At 35.2% G+C, this 27,828-nt stretch overlaps 1 protein-coding gene across 2 annotated transcripts in view; it reads right to left on the bottom strand.

Annotated features, from left to right (window-relative positions):
- Positions 1-27,828, bottom strand: part of ATAD2B (ATPase family AAA domain containing 2B) — a 245,735-nt gene that overhangs the window by 23,549 nt on the left and 194,358 nt on the right. The window contains exons 20-23 of one of the 2 annotated variants that reach the window (XM_058287681.1): positions 26,167-26,302; positions 23,452-23,633; positions 20,217-20,376; positions 1,822-1,944 (exon numbers count right to left, since the gene is read on the bottom strand). In XM_058287681.1, the coding sequence (XP_058143664.1) occupies positions 1,822-1,944; positions 20,217-20,376; positions 23,452-23,633; positions 26,167-26,302 (601 nt within the window). Of the gene's footprint in view, positions 1-1,821; positions 1,945-20,216; positions 20,377-23,436; positions 23,634-26,166; positions 26,303-27,828 lie in introns of both variants that reach the window. The other variant, XM_058287680.1, reaches the window with a different exon arrangement.

Consider the following 27,828-nt stretch of genomic DNA (forward strand, 5'->3'; position numbering starts at 1 on the left):
AGAGCAGACAACTGGGGGGGGGGGGGGATAAATAAATATAAAATAAAATAAAGCATATTACAAAAACAGTGGTTAAAACAGCATGGTACTGGCACAAGTACAGATATAATGACCAACTAAATTGAATTGAGAGTTCATAAATAGATCCATTTTTCTATGGCCAATTGATTTTTGACAAGGCTGCCAAGTCCCATCAACTGGGGAAAAAATAGTCTCTTCAACAAATGTGAGAACTGGATCTCCATATGTAAAAGAATGAAAGAGGACCCCTACCCTTATACCATATACAAAAATTAATTTAAAATGGATCAAAAGATCTGAATGCTAGAACAAGGACTATAACACCCCTATAAGAAAATGTAGAGAATCATCTTCAGGATCTTGTATTAGGCAATTGTTTCTTAGATTTTACACTGAAAGCACAAGCAATGAAAGAAAAAAATGAATATATGGGACCTCTTCAAAATTAAAAACTTTTGTGTATCTAAGGACTTTGTCAGAAAAATGAAAAGACAACCTACTCAACGGGAGAAAATATTGGGAAACCACATACCCAATAAGGATTTAATATCCAGAATATATAAAGAAACCTATAACTCAACAGTAATAAGACAAACAACTCAATTATAAAATGGGCAAAAAACTTGAATAGACATTTTTCCAAAAAGGATATACAGATGACTTTAAAAAGGCACATGAAAAAGATGGTATTAGGGAAATACAAATAGAAATCAAATAGAAAACACAAAGAGCATTTCACAAACACGAGAATGGCAACTATTTTTTAAAAATCAGAAAATTTCAAGTGTTGCAGAGGATGTGGAGAAAAAGGAACACTCAGTCACTGCTGGTAGAAATGGAAAATGGTGGGGCCAATGTGGAAGACAGTATGCCAGTTCCTCAGGAAGCTAAGTATAGAATAACCATATGACCTGGCAATCCTGCTACTAGGTAGATACCCAGAAGAAAATGCAGGGACTTGAAGAGATATTTGCACACCCATGTTCATAATGGCATTTTTCACAATTACAGAAAGATAGAAGCAACCCAAGTATCCATCACTGAAGAATGGATCAACAAAATGTGGTATATACATATAGTGGAATATTATTTAGCCATAAAAAAGAGTGAAGTCCTGATGCATGCGACAACATGGATGAACCTTAAGGACACAGTGCTGAGTGAAATAAGCCAGACACAAAAGGACAAATATTTTATATCATTCATATGAACTAATTATAATAAGCCAACTCATACAGTTAGAATCTAGAATATAGGTTACCAGGGAATAAACCGGGGTAGAGAATGGGGAGTTGACACTTAATTTGTACAGAACTTCTATTTAGGTTGATTGTAAAGATTTAGAAATGGATGGTGGTGATGGTAGCAGTGTATGGTATTATCAGTGTAATTAGCAGCACTAAATTATATAGGTGTATGTGGTTAAAAGAGGAACTTTACTTAATATATGTTACTAGAATAAAAATTAAAAGATAAACAAAGGATTGTATAACACAATGAACCCTATTGTAGACGATGGACTATGGTTAATAGTACAAGTATTAGAATGTTCTTTCATGGGTTATATAACAAAGGTACAACACTAATACAAGGTGTTAACAACTAGGTGGTATATGGGGGAAAAATACACCTAATATAAACTTTGAACAACAGTTAATTACACAACACATCTTAGTATCAGAAATTAAGTATATGTTCTGCCTCAGAATATATTATTTTCATAATACAGCAACCCTAAAGAAATACCATTCTAGGACTCTTGATCTTAAGTTTAGTCACAAGCTCATTTCTGTAACTTACCTCTTTTTATTCTTGCTTCCTTAATTTCTTCACATAGTTTATTAAATTCTGGATCCAATTCCGCTGCAATGATGGCATGTGCAGTGTCCTTCAGAGTACAAGCCCTGTGCCTAATTATTTTGTCTGTTAAAAAAGTTGATATACATTTACTATAGAAATAAACAAAATAACATTAACAGAGAGTATCTTAAGAAAAGGAGTAAAGAAGTAGAAGAATTTAAATTGTAAAAAGCATTTCTATGTGAGAAACAGGTTCATTTTAATAATAGGTAAAAAGTAAAAATAATAAGCTACTCAATCGATAGATAATTCTCTAAGAATTGTACTTGGAGAATGTCAAAGTACTAAGCATATTAACCAAATCATTATCTCAAAGACATATGGTTTTATTTTAAATTTTTGAAGATGAAAATGTACAATTTTCTTACATGTTTAATTTAATATGGATTTAAAGGATATTCACCATATACCCAGCTCCAGAGTTTCCACAAATGGATACTAAGAATTCAGAAAATCTTATGTAATTTTTTCAATAAGTTAAAATTGGTCAAAACTGTGTTTAAAAAAATACTATACATCCTAAGTAAGAGTGACTCATTAAAAATAAAGTCACAGGTGGAGCGGGCATAGCTCAATGGTTGAGGGAGTACTTCACATATATGAGGTCCTTGGCTCAATCCCTGGTACTAAAAATTTTTTTAAAATAATAATAATGTTGACAGGAACAGACAAATATAGCAAGATGAGCTAAAGAATGCAAGATGGTATATAAATTGTAGGTAGATCCAACAGAGAAACACACATATATTCCTAGGTAAACTATATCCAGAAATGGTACTAAAAGAAGGGCTTCTGCACTGATCTGTATGTCCCATTCATAAAGAATACAATGTAAACAGTGCCCCCTACAACTGTGCAACCCAAAGATATTAAAAGTCAAGTTACTATATCAAGGTAATCAATTTTGTAATAATATCAAGAATAAAGAATCCAAAGTCACAAAACAGCATCTGCTTTTCCCTCTTTAGTAAAGACTAAAAGTATAGACAAAGATGAAGAGATACTGTATTTTTAATTTTTCTGATTGGAAAATTATAATAGTTCATTTTGGAAATCTTAGAAAAACAAACATGTACTACTCAAAGGCAACCATTGGTATATTTCCTGTCAATACATTTTCTCTAAAAAGTCATTCAACAAATATTGTCAACTGTACTATGAACTGAGCCAGGTACTAGCTAAATAGTCATAAACAAAACAAACATGGTCCCAACTTTTGAGGAGCTTCTCACTGTGGTATAGGAAAGAGGTGTTAAGTCAATAATTTCTCACACACATGTAGAAATATCCCACCCTACTCTCCAAAAAACAAACAAACAAAAAATCCTGACTATTAGATCTCAAGAAAACCTACAGGGTATTGGGGAAGGTGCCAATTCAACTGGGCACATCAGGAAACGTCTCTCGGAAGAAGAGGTGTTCAAGCAGACACTTGAAGCATACATCGAGTAGCCCTGAAAGATTAGGGGAAAGACCAGTGCAGCTCAGGAAACACCACGTGAGAAAATCCAAGAGTAACAACAGCTTAGAGATTTCACAAAACTGAAAGGGGGTCCGTGTGGTTAGAATAAAATAAGCAAAAGATAAACTAGGGAAAACCAGATCATTTTAAAGAATTTTATATTTTATCCTAAAGCAACTGAGAGGTCATTGATGAGACATAAGCAGGGATGTAATGTGATTTAAATGAACACCTGCAAATGATCTCGTCAGTTGTTACCTGGACATTACACAGAAGGAGTCAAGAATAAAACCAAAGAGTAAAATGAAAAGGCTCTTTTTTCTACTGAGAAGAAAGCATTTTGAACTGGGGTGGTGGTGGTGGCAGTGGTGGTAGTAGTCATGAAGGAAGAAAGATTACAGATTTGAAATGTGTTCTCAATGATATGATTTGGTGATTAAGTAAATATGGGGGTGACAGAAGTGTCAAAAAATGATTCAGTTCTCTATATTGCACAATTAAAAGTTTGAAAAAAAATAAATGTTACTTTAAAAACCTTCAAAAAAAAAAAAAAATGATACCCTAGCATCTTGCCTGAAAAATGTATGCATAGAAGCACCATTTATGAGTATGCAAAAAAAAACCTAGAGAATACACAGAGGGAGGAGGAAGAAAAGAAGTTAGAGATCAAGAGTTTAGTTTGGGATGTTTCAAATTTTGAGATGCCAATAAAATATCAAAATGAAGAGATCACACAGGCAGATGAATATGGTTCTCAACAGTTATTTATATAATAAAGAAAATCATGTCATCATCTACTGAGATAAAGGAATGATTTTTCTTTCTGGGTATGTTTACAAGTTTATACAGTGAATTACACTGATTGACTTTTGACTACTAAATCAATCTTGCATTCCTGAATAAAACCTACTCAATCACAATGTACCATCATTATAACATGTAGTTAAATATAATGGGCTAAAATTTTGTTTAGGTTCATACTGGTCCATAGTTTTTCAGTGTGTGTATATTTGTCCACTTGTAACATCTTCTGGCTTTGGTATTTGAGTAATGCTGACCTTATGAAACATTTCAGAAGAATTTTTTCCACTTCAATTTTTTGGGAGTTTGTGAAGAATTATAATTTTTTCCTTAAATATTCGGTAAAACTAACAATAAAACCATCTGGGACTAAAGTTTTCTTGTAGGAAGGTCTGAAATTACAAATCCAATTGCTAGATTTAGGGCTATTTGTGCTACCTATTTCTAATTTCATGAGCTGAGGTATTTTGGGTCTTTCAAAAAATTTGTCCAATTTATATAAGTTGTCAAATCAACTGGCATAAAGGTGTTCAAAATCTTCTTTTTTTTAATGTTGACCTTTTTTTGTTTGTTTTTTTGTTTCTTTGCGGTACCAGGGCCGAGGATTGAACCCGGGACCTTGTGTATGGGAGGCTGGTGCTCAACCTCTGAGCTACAATGGCTCCCCCAAGTTGGCTTCTTCAGTTGTTTTTTTAAGGAGGTATTAGGGATCAAACCCGGGACTTTGTATATGGGAAGCAGGCACTCAAACACTTGAGCTACATCTAATCCTCTCTTGTTATTCTTTTAATATCTGTACAATATGTAGCAATGTCACCTGTCTCATTCCTGTTATTAGTAACTTGTGTCTTCTCTCATTACCTTGACCAGGTCAGAGAGAGGGTTTTCAATGATTGAACTTCTAAAAGAACCAAGTTTTGGCTTCACTGCTTGCTTTCTTTTTTTTTTTTTTTCTCCTGCTAATGTCTCCACTTCCTTTTTCTTTTTTTCCTTTTTCCCCCACTTTCTTTTTCTGTTTACTTTTCATTTGCTCTTCTTTTTCTTAAGTTCGAAGCTGTAGTGGGTTGACAGAACCTCAGAATGTGCTTTATTTGGAATAGGGTCTTTGCAGATGTAATTAGTGAACATCTGGTCATACTGGGTTGGACTGGTGTCTTAGTTTGCCAGGGCCTCTATAACAAATACCATACAAAAAACATTTATGGTCTCACAGTTCTGAAAGCCACAAGTCCAAAAGCAAGGCCATGATTTATCCAAGATCTATAATATTCTAGTGATGACAATGCTTGCTCACATAGTGAGCTCTCTCTTTGCTATGGGCTTGAGGCTTCTTCCTGTGGTTCTTCAGAATAAATGCATCTGCATTTCCTCTCTATATAAAGTGTCCACTCATACATATTAAAGGACATACCCATTCAATTTGGCCTCATCTAAAATGTCTTCAAAGATCCTACTCATAAAGGAGTCCACACTTTAATTAATAATAGCATCTTCAATTGGTTCCTTTGAGGGCTAAAGAGACCCACGGGAGTTATGGTCATGGCCGATGGGGTTAACTACCAGGGCAGATGGCCCCTCTTTGGAAATGGTGTTTATGTGTGATGAATCTGGACTCAGATGGGATCTCCCTTCATAAGACTTTCATGCCAATGTGCTGGAGGTGCAGTTAATGTTGGGGTTTAAGATATATTTAGGGGATTTGAATCTCTGGACTGACAATGTGATAGCCAGATCCTGAGCCTCAACAGACTCCAGCACCTACAATCTGATTTATTGGACTTACCACACTCAGCTAAGATGGAGTTGAAGAAGGACAACCACCACACCATGGAGCCTAGAGTGATTACAACTGAAAATGGGAGGATTGCATCCAGCATCCAGGTGGAATCTGACCCTCCTCTTGACATAGAGGTGCAATGGACACAACCAATCCAATGTCCACATAGAAGAGGTGGCATTGGAATGGGAAAAGTGGACATAGTGGACGAAGGGTATGGGGAAAGGCAGGAAGAGATGAGAGGTGGAGGCGTCTTTGGGACATGGAGCTGCCCTGGATGGTACTTCAGAGGCAATCACCGGACATTGTAAATCCTCACAGGGCCCACTGGATGGAATGGAGGAGAGTATGGGCTATGATGTGAACCAATGTATATGAGGTGCAGAGGTGCCCAAAGATGTACTTACCAAATCCAATGGATGTGTCATGATGATGGGAACGAGTGTTGTTGGGGGCGGGAGAGGGGGGGTGGGGGGATGGGGTTGAATGGGACCTCACATATATATTTTTAATGTAATATTATTACAAAGTCAATAAAAAATTAAAAAATAAAAAAAAAAAATAATAGCATCTTCAAAATTCCCATTTACTAATGGGCTCACACCCACAAGAACAGAAATTAAGACTTAAACATGTATTTTGTCAAAATATTAAAACTTGAACATGAGTTTTATAAGGGAAAAATCATCCTCTCTAAAACCTATAACTATTCAGATTTTTAATATTAGGCATTTGAATGGGTTTGAAATGCTATCTTACAGTGGTATGGATTTGCATTTCCCTAATGGCTAATGATGTTGATCATTTTCTCATGTGCTTTTTGTCCATTTTATAGGAACTTTGTGGAATTGTCTAGTCAAGTCTTTTTTTTAAAAAAGATTTATTTATTTATTTAACTTCCCCCCCTCCCCTGGTTGTCTGTTCTTGGTGTCTATTTGCTGCGTCTTGTTTCTTTGTCCGCTTCTGTTGTCGTCAGCGGCACGGGAAGTGTGGGCGGCGCCATTCCTGGGCAGGCTGCTCTTTCTTTTCACGCTGGGTGGCTTTTCCTCACGGGCGCACTCCTTGCGCGTGGGGCTCCCCCACGCGGGGGACACCCTTGCGTGGCACGGCACTCCTTGCGCGCATCAGCACTGCGCATGGCCAGCTCCACACGGGTCAAGGAGGCCCGGGGTTTGAACCGCGGACCTCCCATATGGTAGACGGACGCCCTAACCACTGGGCCAAAGTCCGTTTCCCTCTAGTCAAGTCTTTAGCCCATTTTTAACTCATTTCTTTATTGAGTTGTAGGATTTTTATATATTCTGGATACTAAGACCTTAGCAGATATGTAGTTTCCAAATAATTCCTCCATACTATAGAATTTTGGTTCTTTTTGCTATCATGATGATCCTTTGATGCACAAAAGTTTTTAATTTTTATGAAGCCACAATTATCTATTTTTTCCTTAGGCTGATTGTGCTTCTGGCATAAAAACTAAGAAACCACTGCCAAACAAAAGCTCTTGAATATGCTTCCCTGTGCTTTTTTCTATGAATTTTATAATCCTAGTTCTTATATTTAGGTCTTTGATCCATTTTGAAGTTGATTGTTGTATATACTGTGAGGTAGGGGTCCATTTGATCCTTTGTATACTGGACAACCAGTTTTCTAAACACCATTTGTTAAAGAGACTATTCTTTCCCCATTGAGTGGACTCGGTTCCCTTGTCGAAAATCGGCTCGTAAGAAATGTGAAGGTTTATTCTGAATTCTCAGGTCAATTCTATTGGGCTATATTTCTGTTCTTGTGCAAGTATTTTGCTGCTTTGATTACTATGGCTATATAATAAGTTTAAAATTTGGCAAGTGTTGAGTCCTCCAACTTTGTTCTCCTTTTTGAAGATGGCTTTGGCTATGCAGGACCACTTACCCTTCCATGTAAATGTGATGATTCGTTTTTCCATTTAAGCAAAGAAGGCTGTTGGGATTTTGATTGGGAATGTGCTGAATCTGTAAATCACTTTCAGTAGAAAAGACATCTTAACAATATTTAGTCTTCCATTGAAAGAAAGTGAAATATTCTTCCATTTATTTAGATCCTACTTGATTTTCTTTATCAATGTATTGTACATTTCTGTATTTAAGTCCTTTACATCCTTGGTTAATTTATTCCTAGATATTTGATACTTTTAGTTACTATAGTAAATGGGATTTTTTTCTTCATTTCCTCCTCATTACTAGTGTATAAAAATACTACATATTTTTCCATTTGATCTTGTATCCATCACTGAGCTGAGACTGTTAGCTCTAGTAGCACTGCTGTAGATCTTTCAAGATTTTCTATATATAGGATCATGCCATATGCAAATAGAGAAAGTTTTCTGGAAACAAATTAATTTTATTGGTACATATTAATAAAACATACAATAGATCCAAAATGTACAATCAATGGTATTTGGTGTAATCACATAATTGTTCATTCATCATTTCAATCATTCTTAGAGCATTTTCATTATTTTGATAATAATTGAAAAAATAGATAATCAAACAAGAAAATTACTTCTTCCTCTCCTATTTGGATTCCTTTTCTTTCTTTTTCTTTTCTAAGTGCTTGGCTAAAACTATCAGTACAATTTTAAGGAAAGTAACAGTGGTCTCACTCTTGTCTTGTTCCTGATCTTAGAGGAAGCGCTTTCAGTCTTTCACCACTGAGTATGATGCTAGCAGTGGGTTTTTCATATATGCCCTTTCTCAGGTTGAGGAAGTTTCTTATCCTCTTAGATTCCTAAGTGTTTTTATCAAGAAGGGGTGCTGAATTTTGCCAAATGCCTTCTCTACATCATTTGAGATGATCATGTAGTTTTCTTGCCTTCATCATGTTAATGAGGAATATTACATTACTTGATTGTCTGTGTTTTATCACTCTTGCATATCTGGGATAAATCCCATTTGATCATGATGCATAATTCTTTTAACGGGCTGTCAGATTTGGTTTGCTAATATTTGGTGCAGATTTCTGCATCATATTCATATGAAATACAGCTCTGTAATTTTCTTTTCTTATGGCATCTTTATCTAGCTTTGGTATTAGTATGATGTTGCCCTCACAGAATGAATTAGGGAATGTTCCCTTCAATTTTTTGCAAGAGTTTGAGCAGAATGGTACTAACTTTGCCTGGAATGTTTGGTAAATTCACCAAATTCACTGAAGCCATCTGGTTCTGGGCTTTCCTTTGTGGGGAGGATTTTGATTACTGACCCAGTCTCCTTACTAATTATTGGTTTGTTAAGATAATCTATTTCTTCCTGAGTCATTGTACGTAGTTTGTATGTTTCTAGGAATTTGTCTGTTTCAACTGTCATCTAATATTTTTTTTGCATACAGTTGTTGATAGTGTCCTCTTATAACCCTTTTTATTTCTTTAGGGTCAGAATTAATGCCTTCCCCTTTCATTTCTGGTTTTAGTTATTTGCGTGCTCACTCTTTTTTCTTTGTCATTTTAGCTAAAGATTTGTCAATTGTAATGATCTTTTCAAAAAGCCATCATTGGATTTTTTTTTTTTTTTTTTTTAAATTTTCGATTTCATTTATCTCTGCTTATTTTTATTTCCTTCCTTCTGGTTGCTCTGGCTTAGTCTGCTCTTCTTGTCCTAAATCCTCCAGTTGTGAGATTAGGTCTTTGGTCTGAAATCTTTCTTCTTCTTTAATATAAGCATTTAGAGTTACAAATTTCCCTCTCAGGACCGCCTTTGCTACATTAAGTTTTGGTATGTTGTGTTTTCATTTTCATTTATTTCAAGATATTTCCTCATATACCTTATGATTTTTCTTTGACCTAGTGGTTGGTTAAGAGTATGTTGTTTACTTACCACATATTTTTAAATTTTGCCGTTCCCCGTTATTGATTTCTAGTTTCATTCTACTGTAGTTAAAGAGAACATATCATAGGATTGCATTCTTTTTAAATTCCCTGAGACTTGTTTTGTAACCTAACATACCGTCCTTCCTTGAGAATGATCCATGTGCACTCAAGAAGAATATATATTCTGTTGCAATTCATTAAATATTCTATACATGTCTTTTAGATTTAGTGATATAGTATCACTGAAGTCTCCTTTTTCTTTATTGATCCTCTAACTAGATGTCCTGTTTTTGAAAAGTAGTGTGCTGAATTCTCATACTATTAACATAGAACCACTCCCTTGAAATCTGTCATATGTTTCATATACTTTGGGCACTCTATCATTAGGTATATGTATGGTCTTAACTGTTTTGTCTTCTAATTTATTTGAGCCCTTTAACAGTATATAGTGACCTTCTTTGTCCTGCATAAAAGTTTTTGACTTAAAGTCTATTTTATTTGGCATTAGTGTAGCCACCCCAGATCTCTTTTGGTTACAATTTGCATGGTATATTTTTTCCATCCTTTCACTTTCATCTTACTTTTGTCTTTCCATTTGAATCTCTTGTAAACTGTATATAGTTGTGTCATGCTTTTTGATCCATGCTGCCAATCTTTGCCTTCTGACTGAAAAATTTAAGCCATTTACATTTAAAGTGGCTAGTCATAATGTAAGACTTTCTTCTGCTATTTTGCTAAAACAGTCCTTGTCAGTTTCATATCTTCTTGTCTCTTAAGCTGCCTGTTATATGCCTATTTTCTTTTTTTTTTTTTTTTTGTGGGCTATCATTCTGAGTCTCCTCATTTTTCATATATTTTCTTTGTGATTACCATGGAGCTAAAATTTAATATCCTACATCTATAATAATCATATCTCATCTGATACTAAATTAACTTCAAGAGCATTTACATGCCATAGTAAATACTGCCTCAAATAGTGGGGCTCTAGAGGGCTCTAGAGGGCTCTAGAGACATCCAGACACTATAGTCAGGGCAGACAGCTCAGGATTTTGGTGCCTTGCCAGTGGGGCCTCCTTTGGAATTTACCCTCCCCAGAGTGACAGGGTTGGATTCATTTGTGGTTTCCCTACAGCACAAGAAGTGGCTCTTCTGCCCCTTCTATTTGAACCTACAGTTAGTACTAGATTTGATAGGTGTATGTCTAAGCAACTTAAATATTTGGGCTGTCCATGTGCCAGTTGGGCCCTGAATCTCAATGGAGTTGCAGCACCTATTCTCCAGTTCACTGGACTCACCAGGACAACTATCAAGGAGACATCCCAAGAAACAAAGAGAATCTGTAACTGCAAGCAAGATATTCCCATCCATAAATCCCATGGGATATAAGCGCCCTCTCAATTAGAGGCAGAGTGGGTATCACCACCCCAGAATCCTCAGGATTGGGGAATGAATGATGGACTAGAGTAGACTTACAGTAATTCTACTATAGATTTATTGTTACGCTAGTAATGGAAGAACTTTTATCATTGGTGTGGAGGCAACGGCTACCAGAGGTTCTGAGGGGAGCAAGAGGGAAAAATAGGTGTAATATGGGGGCATTTTTGGAATATTGGAATTGTCCTGAATGATGCTGTAATGATGGATACAGGCCATTATATATTTTGTCGAAACTTACAAAATTGTGTAGAACAGAGTGTAAACTACAATCCATGCTTTGTGGCAGTGCACCAAAAGGTGTTCATCAATTTAACAGATATACCACACTAATGAAGGATGTTAATGTAGGAAAGTGGTGGAAGGGGCAGTGAGTGGGGCATAAAGGAATCCCTTATATTTGTGATATAACATTTAAGTAACCTAAAGTATTTTTTAAATTTATTTTTGTCTTTTTTAATGTTACATTAAAAAAATATGAGGTTACCATGTACCCCCCACCCCCCTCACCCCACTCCTCCCCCCATAACAACAACCTCCTCCACCATCATGAGACATTCATTGCACTTGGTGAATACATCTCTGAGCACCGCTGCACCTCATGGTCAATGGTCCACACCATAGCCCACACTCTCCCACAGTCCACCCAGTGGGCCATGGGAGGACATACAATGTCCGGTAACTATCCCCGCAGCACCACCCAGGACAACTCCAACCCCCGAAAATGCCCCCACATCACATCTCTTCCTCCCACTTACTATCCCCAGCAGCCACCATGGCTACTTTCTCCACACCAATTCCACACCTTCTTCGATTACTAATCACAATAGTTCATGAAGAGAACATCAGTAAGTCCACTCTAATCCATACTCTATTCCTCCATCCTGTGGACCCTAGAATGGTTGTGTACACTCCACCTCTATATTGAGAGGGGGATTAGATTCCACATGGATGCGGGATGCAATTCTGCTTTCAGTTGTAGGCACTCTTGGCTCCCTGGTATGGTGGTTGACCACTCATGTTAGGTGAGTGGGGTAAGTCAAATAAACCAGAGTGTAGGAGTTGCAAGTCTGTTGAGGCTCAGGGCCTGGCTATCACATGGTCAGTCCAGAGATTCAGGTCCCCTGGGTATAGTATAAAACCCCAGAGCCAATAAAATGATCATATACATACCCTGTTCTTATACCACCTCCACTATAACCTCCCCTCTTTATTGTATTTGTTACAATAGATTTATCATTATTTTATGCATTTGCATTTTAGAAGATGTAACAAGTAACTGGCCTTATATACCAAAAAATACAATATGATAGTAGTGCCATTTATAATTACTGATGTGCATACCTTTACTTTCGTTATGTCACCATGAGCCACTGTCTTAATATCCCTTCCTTTCAGTCTGACCAACTCCCTTCAGTATTGCTTGTCTAATAGTGACAAACACTATCTGGGAATGGCTTTATCTTTCCCTCATCTTTGACAGACACTCTAGCCAGACATAAAATTTCTGGTTGACCATTGTTTTTTTCAGCAAACTACATATTTCATCTCACTGCCTTCTTGCCTATGTGGTTTCTGATGAAAAAACCAGCATTTAATCTTATTGGGACTCCCTTGTACATAGCATGTTGCTTTGCTCTAGCAAATTTCATAAGTGCTTGCCATTCCACAGTTTGATTTCTACAGGACTGGATGTGGTTTATCCTGTTGGGGTTCACTGGGCTTATGGAATATGCGTATCTTTGGCTTTTGTTAAATTTGGGAAATTTTCTGCCATTATTACTATAAATACTCTTTCTGCACTTTCCCCCCTGCCTTCTGGGACTCTCAAAATGTGTATAATGGTATGCTGGATGGTGTCCCACAGGTCTCTTGCGCTCTGTTAACTTTTTTTTTTTTTAATTTTTATTTACTTTTTTGCTCCTCAGCCTGAATCATTTCAGTTTTCTTGTCTTCAAATTCACTGTTCCTTTCTTCTGCCAGCTCCAATCTGCTGTTAGAATCCTCCTGAGGGTTTTCATTTCAGTTATCATAGTCTTTAATACGAGCACTTCATTTTGATTCCTTTCTACAATTTATATCTCTTTACTGAGGTTCTCATATTTTTTGCTCATTGTTTTCCTGATATCCTTTAGCTCTTTTTCTGTGTTTTTCTTTATCTCTTTGAGCATACTGTGGATCATTTTTTAAAGTCTTTGAATGGTATGCCCAAAGTCCAGTCTTTTTTTAATGGTTTCTGGATTTTCATCCTGTTATTTTAGATGGGCTATCATTTCCTGTTTCTTTGTCTTGTAATCTTTTGTTGCACACTGTATAATTTAATATTTTAAGGGGTTAACTCTGGGATTTTGTCCCTGAGTTGTCTGTTTTTTAAGTTACTATTCACCTAGTATTATGACAGAGGTTGCCTTCAATGCCAGGACCTAAGAAAACAAACAAACCAAGGCAGAAAAAAAATACCTTTCACAGCCTTTTCAAATTGGCTTTGAGCTGAGCCATGCATTCCTTCAGAATTTAGTCCTCCTATGAAAAAGATCATTCCAAGACAAATGTGAAGTATAGGGTCCTATCCTTCCTGAGCCTGCATTTTGTACTTGGCTTAAACTCATTTGTGGCCTTAGAAATTCTGTTTGCAGGAATTCGAATGCCTCTTCTCCAAAAACAGACATCTTCCTCTCCTTGGTGCTCTATTGTATGATTTAAAGCAGATAATCCTTTGCTCCCAGCCACTTTGACAATTTTTTCTTACACTACTTTATCTGAAAGCTGCTTCTGACTGCAGAGCAGGTTCTGGGAGGGCAAGCCCAAGATGAGCTTCATGGTTCAGTCTTTGAGGTTTCCACCTGCTACGTTAGCATTGACATACAGGTACACCAGTAAGCACATAGACATTACTATGTTCCCTCTATAACAGGGCTAGGGACTCCAAATGGGGGCGTAAGCTGGCTCAACACCGCACCAGGGTAGAGTCCGGGGAGGGGCCAGCAACGTAATTACAAGCTTCTCCTACTGCTTTTTAAAATGGCACTTTCTTGATTTGGCACTTGCCCTGTTACTGCAACCCTTCAACTGCTTCCCAGGGTTTAAGGGAAATGGTTCTGTCAGTGTTTGTTAGCTGTTCGAAGATTCTTTGGGGAAATGGCACCCGACAGCATCCCACACTGTCATCTTGGTCAGACACTCTTTTGGAACATCCTGCTTTAAAACTGTGCATAAATAAAAGCTACATATTTATCAGATCTTTTGTCTTGTGCTTTAACATCTTTAGACTCTCCAAATCTATGATATTTGAAAGTAACATAAGCACAGCCAAAAACCACATAGTGGGCTTTGAAATTAAGAAAGCTCTCAATCCACTCAGTTGTGCTATAAAACGTTTGTTGGTTTATATACAAATTACATAATCTCTCTGAGCCTTAACCTCATTACCTATAAAATAAAGATATTACCATATCCATTTGCCTTCAGGAAAAAAGTAATGATGACTTAGGACAAACTGATGAGTATCTTTAAAATTAATAGAATCACTACTTTTATGAAAGGCACACCTCTCACAGTATGTCTACATTTCTTTTGTATTTTGTTGAGCTTTTATTTTTTAATTCACTACTAAAGAAAAAACCAGAAGAATATCAGTCAGATTTATTCAGTAAGATTACTTAATATTTCTAAGAATAATTTTTATGGTATGTTTTGTTCCAAATTATTTTATAAATAAGAAATTTTACTGGCTGTAGGACATATTTATACATTACTGTATTAATGCATATTTCTACATATCTGCATTATAATATTATATCTCCATTCTATACTTTCTATTTAATCTGAGACACTTTGAGTTAGTATTTGACAAGAAAGTAATTAATAAAATTTAATCACTGGCCACACTTATTAAGAACATGTTTCAAACAATGCCTATGAAATCCTGTTCTCAACTAGCTTAGACTCTAAAGCAAGGATAAGGATATATAAATAACTGCTTCAGTGTACGACATGTCTTTGAAAAGTGACATAGGCTTATGAGATTCAGAGATGGAAAGGTCACTTATAACTGGAAGGAAATCAGAAAAGACTTACATGAATATAGCATTTAATATCCCTTGAAACATAAGTAGGATTTGCACAACAAAACAAAACAAAAAAAACATGGTTTAAAAAAAATACACACTCCCAGTAAAGGTAATATATTTAACACAGGAAAAAAGCAGTAAGATTGGGACCAATTCTATACAGATAAAACTTCCTAGTGGGTTCTCCTTTGTTCTCATTCTACACTGCCTATGGGATTTCATTCATTCCTAAACAGAGATAATTCCCAACAAAATCTCATGCCCAAACTTTTCCAGAATCACATATCCAACCACATACAACATCTACATTTATCTGGGTATACCAAGAGTAACTCACAACATACCGTGTCCAATATTAAACTTAGTATCCTGCTCACAAGCTTACTCTTCTATCTGTTTTCCTTCTCTGATTCTTTAACACTCACACCAAAAACTCAGGAGCCATTCTAGATTTCAGTCAGCCACATCTGATTGACTGATTACCAACTCCTCTGTATACTAATAATAGAATATATTATTTTTTCATTGTCACTGCAATAAATACTAACTGGTCTCCCAACTTCTACCTCACCATCCTTGACCCATAATTGAAATTGTCTGAAATACAAAACTCTTAAAATGCAAATCAAATCATACCACTTTTATTCTCAACCATATTAATTACCCTTTATCATCTAGAGAATTAAGTCTAAAATCCTTACACAAGCTCAAAAGAAAACAAGATGCTTACTAAGATATTAATTTATCTGTAAGACTCTCCACTTAGAAAGCTTCAGACATCTTAAGAGGCCAGGGCTGTTTCTTATTCATCTGCATATCTCTAGCGCTGAACACAATGATTTATAGAGAATATTTAATAAATGGGTGCTCAGAAAATGGCAGTGAGTGAGTAAATGAATTTCCCATCACTCCGCAGTACTCTATTCTCTAGCCATGCTCTTCTTATAGTACTTCCCTCATCCTGGAATGAATGCCTTTCCCAGTCTTGCTCATCTCCAGTTAGTATCCATTTTGTGCTCCACTAACACTTTGTAAATATTTCTAATACAGACCTTTTGACACTGTATTATAATCATCTGCTACCATCTCAAGACAAAATTGATTACAGCTACCTCTTTGCTGTTTCTATACTTTAATAATCATTTTCTGTTATATAGTTACCAATAATTAGTTAAATATTTGCATTGTCCCTCCTAACTTTTGTTATAGTTACCTTTGTATATATAACACACAGAATAATACCAGCCATATAGCAGTTATCCAGTATATGTTACTGATTTTATGAGCACTGCCTCAAGTGGCAGGAACTATCACAGTCATCTTTGTGATCTCACATGGTACACACATAAATACTAACAGGAAATATAAATGAGTTTGGCTGAAGCATAGAACTCAGGAAATATCACTATGGCAAATAAATTCAGGAATTGCATTAAGAACAGAAAACAGAGAGCTCCAAAAGCTAGGGTGTATCTGGAAACTTTATTCCATAAGCCACAGGTACAAAATAGAAGAGTTTGAGAAGACTACAAGATTAAGGTTGAAATGTCAACAAAATTAGTTAAATCAACATATGAAAATGGATGAGCTTCGGGGTTAGGTGTGGTAATGCAATATAAGACCAAGACTGGAGAGCATTTAAACACGGTCTATCACACATCCAAGAGATAAATATTTAGAGTAAAATATCTGACACATTTAGAACCTCAAATTAAATTTCTTCTGTTTCCATATTTAATTCCTATCCACATTATCCTCAAGGGAGAAAATATGGATAAAAACTTAGGTAACATATATAACCTTCAAAAGGTTAGCTTTTGTCTTCTATGTATATGCTAGGTTTTTCATCTCAAATGGCCAAGTGCTCTAAAAACAGAGCACTGTAAGTTTTCAAATACTCAAGGGAGCTTGTAAAAGTAATACAACATTCATGTAAATTCCACCTGCTACACAACAGATCCTGAGGTTTTTTTCTGTTACATAACAAGTCATTCTGTTGCCAAGAAAATGAAAAAGCCTCTTGCCTAAAGATTTGAGAAAATATGAACAAAGCCAAAATAATACTTCTGGATTATAACATGCTTTTTGCATCTGAAAGAACAAAGGAGGAAAATAACAAGTGTACTGACCATCTTAACTATAACTGTGAGATAGTCCTATTTTTATTATAACAACTATACCCCACAGTAAAATGAGGAAAGCACCAGAAATTACTGTATAATAATATTACTTTCAAGAAAGAAGCAATGTGGCTATAATTAATTACTTTTAAAAAAATTTGAACTTCTCTCAGCTAGCTTTCTCTATATACTTAAAAATTCTATTTCACTATCAGTCCCTAGATTTGTTCTAAAATAGGACTAAATTTAAAACATCATCCAGGGAATGTAGACAGTAAAAGTACAAGGGTTTAATGCAAAACAAATATGCAGGTGCCCAGTAAGGAACCAATTTATGAAAGTTTAAAGCAAAAGTTGAATAATTTAAATAATAATGAGGACAAAATAAAAATATATTTTTATATTGACCTTTATGGAATACTTACCATGTCCCAGCCACTGTGCTACATAAGGGCTTAATATTTTTAGGTTGAACTACCTGATAATGGCAATTTTATATGGCTTACCTTATACATTTTTCTCACTTAATCCTCATAATCATCCCCATGAGAAGGGAACTATTATTACCCCTATTTTATACATAAGGAAACTAAAATTTAGAGGAGTTAACTTGATCAAAGTTTAAAAAAAAAAAGCCACACTAGGAAATGGTAGAAATGGAACTAAATCTAAGATCCAAACCCAAAACTTAAGCTCCCATTATAGACTACACGGTGTTAACAATCTCTATGTTTCCCTCAATACTTTGCTCAAAGTATCTATTACTGTGTAGAGACATCCAGACGTTGTACATGCACATAAGACTCCAGCAAGGGAGGCTGAAATCCAGCCCACGCTAACTACACCACCAAAACTGTGGTCTTGGTGCAGGACTGCATCCACGCTGAAGAAGGGCATTCAGTTTCTAACTCCCCAAAAACTGCCTTCTTGGCTAACAGTGGTCCAGATGTTTGTTGCTGACAGAAGTAAAAAGTAGTAAAATATTTTGTGAGAAAATTTTAATAATACACATTAAAAGCTTTAAAAGAGAGATATATTCTTTGACCTACTTTTACCTTAAGGATTTTATCCTAAGGAAATAATTAAGGAGGTATGTAAAACCTACTCTATATTCATCAGTGTTTTTATAATAGAGAAAAATCTAGTATGTCCAACAACAGAGAATAAGCTATTATAGTATATCTATATAATGAAAATAATGGGGCAGAAATAGATTCATTAATTTGGAAGGCTGTTCTCCAAATATTACATGAATGACAAACTTTACAAAAATTCTATCATTTTAGTAAAAACATTATGCTTGTAAATATTTCATATATATTGCTGTGCGTGCAGTATAACGCGAGATAATGGGATTAAAGGATATTTTATTTCTATTCTTTGTTCTAATCTTCATTTACTTGTCTTTCTGTAAGACATACATAATAAAAAGCCAAACTTAGAAGCAAGACAAACATGTAACAAAAACTACAAGAGGCAAACACCCTACTACAAAGTGTATGAACTGATAACAGGTACAGCTAAGTGAAAACTTCATTCTGCCTCTTAACTTGGAATTAAGATGTATTAATTGGATTAGGATGTACTGTGGTCTAAATTTAAGCAAGAAATGCCTAATTTTAAGTGGAACTGAGAAACTAAGGCCATTTTAACATAAAATCTTGAGAAATACTGTCCAAAAACAGAGATATAAAGCAGAAACTGTACTGTAAATATTTGTAGCTAGAAGCTTAAATAAATTTAAACAAAATAAAAGACATCTACTTGTGTATCACCTGTTGAAGAAACAGAATTCTCAAGAGTGAGAAAGAGAAAAACAGCCCTGACACCTGCAGGCTGGCCAGGCCCTATCAGGTAGGCTTTGACGTCTTCATGTTAAACAAACAATTTCACAGAACACCAATGTAAGACAAGGCCACTTGTAACCATTATGGATCAAGATAAAAGCAAGACTACCCTGTAATAAGGTCTGAACACAGACAAAAACATGAACATTGCCCTAACCACAAAAATAACCAAATATAATCCTATGAGTGACTGCTGCTTCTTTACCAATCAAAGCTTTTGCCACACTCTTTCCTTCTTGCCTCCTAGGGTCTTAAAAGAGCCAATCACAAAATTATCCCCACTTCTTAACAGCATCCAATCCACTGCAAACTCCCACTTCCTTAAGCTCTCCTCAAAATCACTTAACATAAGCCCAAATCCTATATGGTTCCCTGTGGTGCACACTGTCCTGGTTACAATAATCAACAAATTCAACTTGTTTAACTTCACACATATTCCTTGAGGTCTTTCCAGGGGGTAAGGGTAGAGGGAAAACACTGACAAAGACTGGGGACCACAGACTTGAGCATAAGTAGTGGGAGCAGGAGTAAAATAATAAACTCACTAAAATACCCACAACTCATAGAACAGATAATGTATCACATAAGGGGGTTGGTCTTTCAATATGTATACTTATCCCATCCTTGATTCCACAAAACCCCCAGTGTTTATGAGCAGTGGTGATATCGACAATATATTTTAAATTCTTAAGTATCCAGTTTTCCATTATTACCCTAAACAAAATCGTAATCTATGTATATTAAAAAAAAAAAAAAAGAATGGAAGAAAGGCAAATGAAGAAACTAAATTCTGAAAAAATACCTAAAACAAATTTTAAATCCTCTGATTTAAGTATATTAGTTTAAAGAATATTATTAGTTTCTCACCAAGAAGTTTCTAAACACAATAGGTCATTAAAACTATCTAAAACACAGGCATGAATAAATGTTTAAACTATCTTCTCAGCAATTAGCAAAGTCAACCTTGCCCTAGGCACGCTTACCTCCTGGGTCCTTATCTGGATTATACTCCAAAGCATTGCTACAGATGAGGTCAATATCTTTCAGGAAATCCTTAGCAGTCAAGTAATTATGCTTATCAATTTTAGTTATTATTGTTGATAAATCCATTGGTTCCTTAATTACTTCAAGATAATCTGAAACCTGTAACAAACAGGATATTTTAATGAAAATTATTTCTGGTTTTTTTTTAATGATCTCAATCCATAAAAACACAAAAACACAGTTATTTAAAAATTAAATCTAGATACTTAAGAAACTATTACAGTACAACTTATCGTACTAAAATTATCATGTCATACTTTCCATGAAAGGTATCAGTTTCTAAAGTCATATTAAAATCTTCTCTGAAATGTTTCTCATCTTGATATCTGAAACTAATTGCCTCAGCTTTCTCCCGCCCTCCCCCAAATTCTTTGGACATATGTGAGAAGACAATGTGTGGATAAAAGCAAAAATCACCCGATAAGTATCAACAAATGTTGTCATGAGAGAAAAAAAAGAAATCTCAACTTTTCTTATTATTAGAGAAGTTGTTCTGTCAAATCTTTAAAAATTTTAAATAAGAATAATTTCTTTCTTTTATTTTTATTTTTATTTTTTTTACAGTTTTTGAGGGTAAATTCTTTCATGGTAAGTGCTTTCCACTCCTTTAGAAGCACTACAGATTTTCTGAATCACTAATATCAAAAAATCTAATATTGCTTTCAGGACTAGTAAAAGATTTCCTGGTAAGGAAATCTATGAAAAAGAAAAACATTTTGCTTTATGTGCTGATTTTTTGGGTTATCCAAAATTGAGACATTAATTCATGGCTTGCCCAGAAAATTTTATATTTCATATCACTTGATCAATAATAAAGCTCTAGCAACCTATTCATGGCTTTCCCCGTTGCAAATCGCAAATCAAGCAATTAGGTCTGATATAAAAGCAATCTGAGCAATACTGTTTAATTAATCAATGACCAATTTCTGGGGACAGGGTCATTTCTTCTCTCTGAAACTGAAGGCTAATTTTCTCATAGTTTGAGATGGCACCATTGTTTTGACTTTTTAAAATTACATATATACAGAAATACATGTAAATTATATGTAGCTTTAAAATTTTAAGATTACATATAAAAAATTAGCTAGGCATGTGTGAGTATGTATGTGTGTGTGTGTGTTTTAAATTTATTTTTTTGACCTCTAAGTGCTGAAAAGCCAGTCATTCTCCTTATAGGGCAGTGGAGCTAGACTTGGAATAAGTAAGAGTGCAGAAGATACCAACTGGAGTCTTGACTCTGGTACTTTGCATGCCCTGAGCATATGTAATACATGTTTTATAAACTGTAAATGACAATAAAAATTTATGTAACCATAAAGGCTATAAAATTTGAGTACTTCTGCTTCATTCATTTTAATATTCAACATTTATATTCTAGTTTTGTTTCCTCTGCAGTCTGTTTGGGAATATGATAAAGTCTGTAGACATTTTAAATTTATTATTTGAATATAAACACTATGTTTTAAGTTATCAAAATGTTATCTTATTTTGTCCTCTCTAATTCTTCCAGGGGCTCCTATGCTTTCAGTTTCAAGAGCAAAGAACCAGTGGCAGAATGAACCTGAGAAGAGAGAACAAAGGAAGAAACAAAAGGAACATAACTCAATCCCTTAATAAAATGTTTATCCAATTTCTATTTCCCCTTCCACTGCCTTATCATCATTTCTAAAATTTTTACTCTAATATAGATGGCATTTGAAATCTGACAATCTCTTTTGGTTAGAAAGAAGGAAAAAAACAGTTTTCCTGGATAAAGGCAAAACTGGTTTACTCCAAGCATTAAAATGTGCCAGAATCCAAACATACCCAATCCGAAAAAATAAAAAGACATTTAAAACCCTCTTTAAAATTGGCTCAGAGTTTTAACATGATCTGAAAACACTATTAGGAAAAATGTTCCATAAAAATAAACTGATATTTATTAATCAGAAAAGCAAATGACCCCATTTGAAAAAGAAAGGTGGTATCTGTGATGTAGTGTAAAGAATGTGGCATAGCCAATGTGGACTCAATTATAAAAACATAGTTTTGGCTATGTCATTTGCCAACTGTTTCATCTAACCAAGCCTCAATTTCCTCAGCTGCAAATGAGATAATACTAACCTTGCAAGGTTGTTGAGAGAATAAAATGGATAAAACTGTGTACTGTGGCTAAATATGCAAATAAATTTATAGATAGTCCCTTTACTCCACTAAAAGGGAAAACCTATTTTGAGACATGCCAGGGAGCAAAAATGTAATGCTAGCTCATTCTTCCCAGTCATACATGAAGTAATGGTTCCAAAGGAAGCTACTCAGATCCAGAAGCACAGATTTCACAACTAGGATGCAACATTAAACTCTGAATCATTTTATAACTCAAATTTTAAAAAGGGAAAATGACGAAAAAAAATTCAAAACCAAAAACACCAAAGCTGTTCAAACATGGAGTCTGAACTATAAGAAGGCAGCCAGTAAAGATTACAATTGTTTCATCCACACACTATATTATCCCAGGATAAAGAAAATAAATAGTTATACCATTATGGTAGATTCCAAATGGAAAATCTCTTTTCTCATCATCACAAACCATGCTCCCACAAGCACACAAAACAATACACATAAAAAGTGAGAAATTTTCCACTGGAAGCAGAGCAAATCCTTGGAGAGAAAAATAATTTTGGCTGCACATGACATACTTAACTTCAAACAGCATCTCAGCCATAGGCATTTCCAAAATATGACAGACAAAGAAATTTTAGGTTTCTTAGCCACCTCTTTCAATGAGGTATACATAATTTGGGAAATGCCAGTATTAATTGGTAGTGATTAGTTAATATCAACATACTTTTGGAGAGCAGAATTTATCCTGGAATAAAAACAGTATATATGGACATTTCATGAAAGTAACTTTTAATTCTCTTCTTAAATTGAAGACTAAGAGATCATAAGGATCAATAATAATTAAGAAGAGTTACACAAATCAGTTACTAATTTTATACAAAAGTCACCAGATGTTTGCTGATGACCTGGATAGTTTTCACATGGATTAAAATTTTACAGGCTAGGGGTAATATTCATCCATGCCTTTGTGGTTTTTTTTCCTTCCAAAAAAAGATGTCAATATTATTTTCTTTTAGCCAGTTCAACTTCACTGTTTGCACACTACTGAAACAAGACCTCTTCAATATCCACCGGTTTGCTGAAGACGTTAAAGCGTTTATCTGTGGCCAGCCTCTTGGTTACATCCCTGAGAAACAACCGCAACTCTCTTAAAGTATTTTCCTCCTGGTCCTCCATCCGATTTTTTTCTGATTCTGATAACTGACGAGGTGGGGAGGGTAGTGCAAGAGGAAGCACTTCCATAGCACAAAGAGCTAAAGAAAACAGAAGAAAATATTAAGATTCAAATATGGTAGAGTCTGGACCTAAATTACATTTCTGGCATTCCTTCAATACTCCCTCCCCCTACTTTTGAAACAGTCCATAGTTTAACTTAGGGTTCACTGTGTAGTACAGGTCCATAGTTCCATGGACTTTGTTTTTAATTTTCATTCTGTTACTATATAAACCACCTAAGATTTCCCCCTTTTTAACCACATTCATATATATATATATTTTAGCGCTGTTTAACTACAGTCACAATGTTGTGATACCATCACCACCATTGGAGAATTATAAATATATGTGAACCAAGCAAATCCAGCAAGTTAAAAACATGAATGGAAATATAAAGTAAATGAGGGAATACCTTCTTTATAAAGTAACTCACAACAGAACCTCTTTAAGGGCAAATGATTTTAAATAATTTGACTTTCAAATATTATTTGCACACAACTCATAAAAAATACTTTAAATCAGCATAAATATCTTCAAGATTCTGCATTCTATACTCATTTGCTTAAATCAACCTTGTTTTAAACTGCTTCTCAACATGGGCTTGTCTTACAAGCGTGAAAAGTAAAAATGGCAAGTAACAATTCTTTGATCCTTCCTATCCCCAATAGGATTCTGATTTTAGGTAAGTCCTCTACCCTCGTATTCTTACTACAACAGTAGGCATAGTAAATGGCACTCCTGGGAGGGAGCAAAAAGAGTAGAAGAAAAAAAGAAAATCACAGAAACATGGAGGAGAAGGAAAGAAATCAAATCTATATAAAAATCTTTGGTATTCACTAATTACCCTAAGCCAAAACAAAAATTTTAAAACATAAACTATTCACTTTCTTCACCATATTGTTCTCTAATTCCTTAAAAGATTTTCATGGTATCACACTGAAGCTCAGGATTTAAAATCTAAGTAGTCTCACTGATTTCTAGATAGCTCCTAAGAGGAAACATTAAATTCAACAGAAGCAACTAAAAAAGAAAAAGAATCATGTCAATCTTAAACACAGAAATTTCAGATCTAAGAGATTAAACAGTTTCATAATGAAATATTTTAAATACTGATATTCAGATTAAGAGGAGGCAACAACTAATAATCAAAAGGTATAATTTACATATTGAATTTGCCAAGGTTTCTAGGGGAAAACCCATATAACTATAGCCACCTGGTGTTTATTTTTACACACTGAGAAAATTTGTAAAGAAGCCACTAAAAAGCAACAAAATTATTAAACTGTTGGTTAATATAATCAATGGAAAACAAACAGAAAACTGCAAGGAATATGGAAAAGTAGGACTTGGCAGGAAAAGGAATTTATTTAACATGCTACAAGACCTGTTATAAGAAACATGTAAGATGGAAGAAAAGGCTTTCCCCTTAAAAATTTTTACCAAACAGGATTGCTATTTCCTGGTAGAAGATGAAAGACTAAGTTAGGGGATTGTGGTAGACTGAATTATGTACCCTAATTTAGACATAGCACCTGTGGGTATTGTAAATAGATCCATTGTAAATTGGATCTCCTGATGATGTTATTTTCATGTTCAAATGTGGTCCAAATAAATGAGGGTGGACCTTAATCCAAATTACTGGAGTCCTCTATAAGTAGAAGAAATTCAAATATATAGAAAAAGCTACAGGGAGGAGCTGGAAGTCAGTGGGAACCCAGTAATAAAAGGAGAGCTCATCACCATGTGCATCGCAATGTGACAGAAAAGCCAAGGAACCTAAGGACTGCTAGGCAGCTAGAACGCAGCTAGACACCCCATGGGGAAACAAACCTTCTAGACTCTGAGACTGTGAGCCAATAAACTCCTGGTATTAAGCCAACCCATTGTGTGATATTTGTCTTAGCAGATTGAGAAACAGAGGCAGGAATCTTATTCTTTATGCACATTTAAGATTAGGAAAAGAAACTCTCTGTTGAATGGTTTAGAATGCAATCCTTACTTAAGCAGGGAGATCAGATGTGGCAAATTCTTGATATCCCTCTTTGAATCCAAATTCAAGAAAACTAAAATACAAAGCCATGATAGATTTCTGAGTGACTACCGTAAGTAAAATATCTAACATATAGGTGCCTGACAAATATTTTAAAAATTAATCAATACGTAAAATAATCCAGAAAAGGCAGCTCTTAGTCCACAAAGTACTCAACATAATACCTGGCATTCACAATTTGACTGTTCAAGTCCTGAGTTCATAAAGAGACTAAAACAGAGTAGAATGGAAGATGTTTTTCTTTGATTTTCTGAGTCGTGGAATGTGAAAACTACCAGAGCATCTGGACTAAGGTTCTAAAGCTCATTAACTGTCACCTATTAGTAAAGTTTTAACATTTAGGCTGTATCCTCAACCTCCTTAAATTAAGTGAACACATTGGCCACTTCTCCTCTCAAGATAAAAAAACTTGACAAAGTGTCTTCACTTTCATGAAGAAATTGTTTAAAAATTCTTGATTCCAGGAAAGGTCATTTCCTAACTCCATCCCCCCATTTGCCAAATGGCTTTAAGAACTTTACCGGTGTGTTTCCTTCGTGGTGGTGCCATTGATGCCTGATTGAGAATCAATTCTTGGAAAAATTTTCTTCTGTCTTCTTCAATAGGCCTTTGAATATACAAGACCTCTTCATACTGTATTCTAAAGATACATTTAACCTACACACATACACAAAAAAAGACATTAAATACAGAGAATTAAAAGCTCACATATTGTACCAAATTACACTTTCTTCTTCAATTTTTCATGCCATTTTCAATACTCATTGGATATTCATGCAGACTAATCCAGTTCTAGCCTATGCTATTGAGAGGTTCAACCTCATGGACTAAACAAGAGTGGAAGAATGATCCAGTTGCCCAAATCATTAATAAACAAGGCTACATCTGGGAAAGAGAGAGCTACAACAAGTTGACTGTAATATAGTCAGATGGCAAGGATTTCAAGTGACTTTTGCATGAGATCTGAAAAATAATCACCTAGAAGTTATAAGAGGGAAATGGAAGAATGCCACCAACACTGCCTTCTCCTGTCCTCGTGTTTCTTCATACTTCCTATCCACTGGCTTTCCCTCCTGTGCTCTTTTTCCTACAAAATCTATTCCACTGTATCCTCTGAAATCCTCACTCCATTGAAAATAAACTATACCTCTGGTCTTTTCACAGACTGCGCCACAATGATACCACCTTCCACAAAACGCTCCCAAGCAAAAATAAGCCTATCATTCTCACAGCCCTCAGCTCCTTCCACCTGCTGCTTATCTACCTCTCATCTGCTCACCTGCTCTATAAGAATTCTGACCCTAGACATTCCTCTTCCAAGATAAGCTGATAAATCCTTTTAATGTCATCCACATTTATCTACCATGAAGTTTAACATTTTGTTTAAATTTATGTTTTTCTAGAAGGTCTAGCTTCAATCTTCTAGACACCAAGCTCCTGAGAACAGGGACTGTTTCTTAGTCTGTTCTCCTTTATCTACCACAATTCTTGGTACATAGTAATACTTAATAAGCATATACTGCATGAATAAAGTTTGTGCTTTTGTTTCCCAACCCACATCAGTCTGGAAACAGCAAATAAAAAAGGGACAAAGTCCCTAGTATGGAGAAAAGTACCAAACATGATAGTGTGGAAATATTGGATTAGGATTAAAGACACTGGGATTCTAGCCCAAATTTAGCCACTAACAGTAAACTTTGGATAGTTCACTCAATTTATCATGTCTAACCTCTTACTGGGTTAACTCCACTACTTTGAGCTATGCTTCTCTGGCCCTTTTTTTCCAAAGTTCTGGCAAACTTTACTACTGAACACCTACTATGTGCCGAGCACCATAACAGGCATTGAAGTGATAAAACTGAAGAAAATATGGTCCCTGTTGTCAAAATCTTCAGAGTCTCATAAGAAAGTTTATGACAACAGGCTGTAAGTGCTGTAACGGACATAGAGAAAAACACAGGAGAGAGACTGCAAGAAATGGGCAAAAAGGCATTAGATAAGATATAGCAGAAATAGTTAACATTAACTAGGTCTTGAAAAATAAACAGAACTCAGTACCCTCAGAGTATCATAATTTTGTTTCAAGGGCAGCGAAACATGTAGTTTCAGTTTTAAATATTCTTCCTTCTCATAATTTTTCAACATTGTGTTGGAATTGTGTCTACAAAAGCAAACCGGAGACA

The sequence above is a fragment of the Dasypus novemcinctus genome, chromosome 25 (assembly GCF_030445035.2).
Source record: "Dasypus novemcinctus isolate mDasNov1 chromosome 25, mDasNov1.1.hap2, whole genome shotgun sequence".
NCBI lineage: Eukaryota > Metazoa > Chordata > Mammalia > Cingulata > Dasypodidae > Dasypus > Dasypus novemcinctus.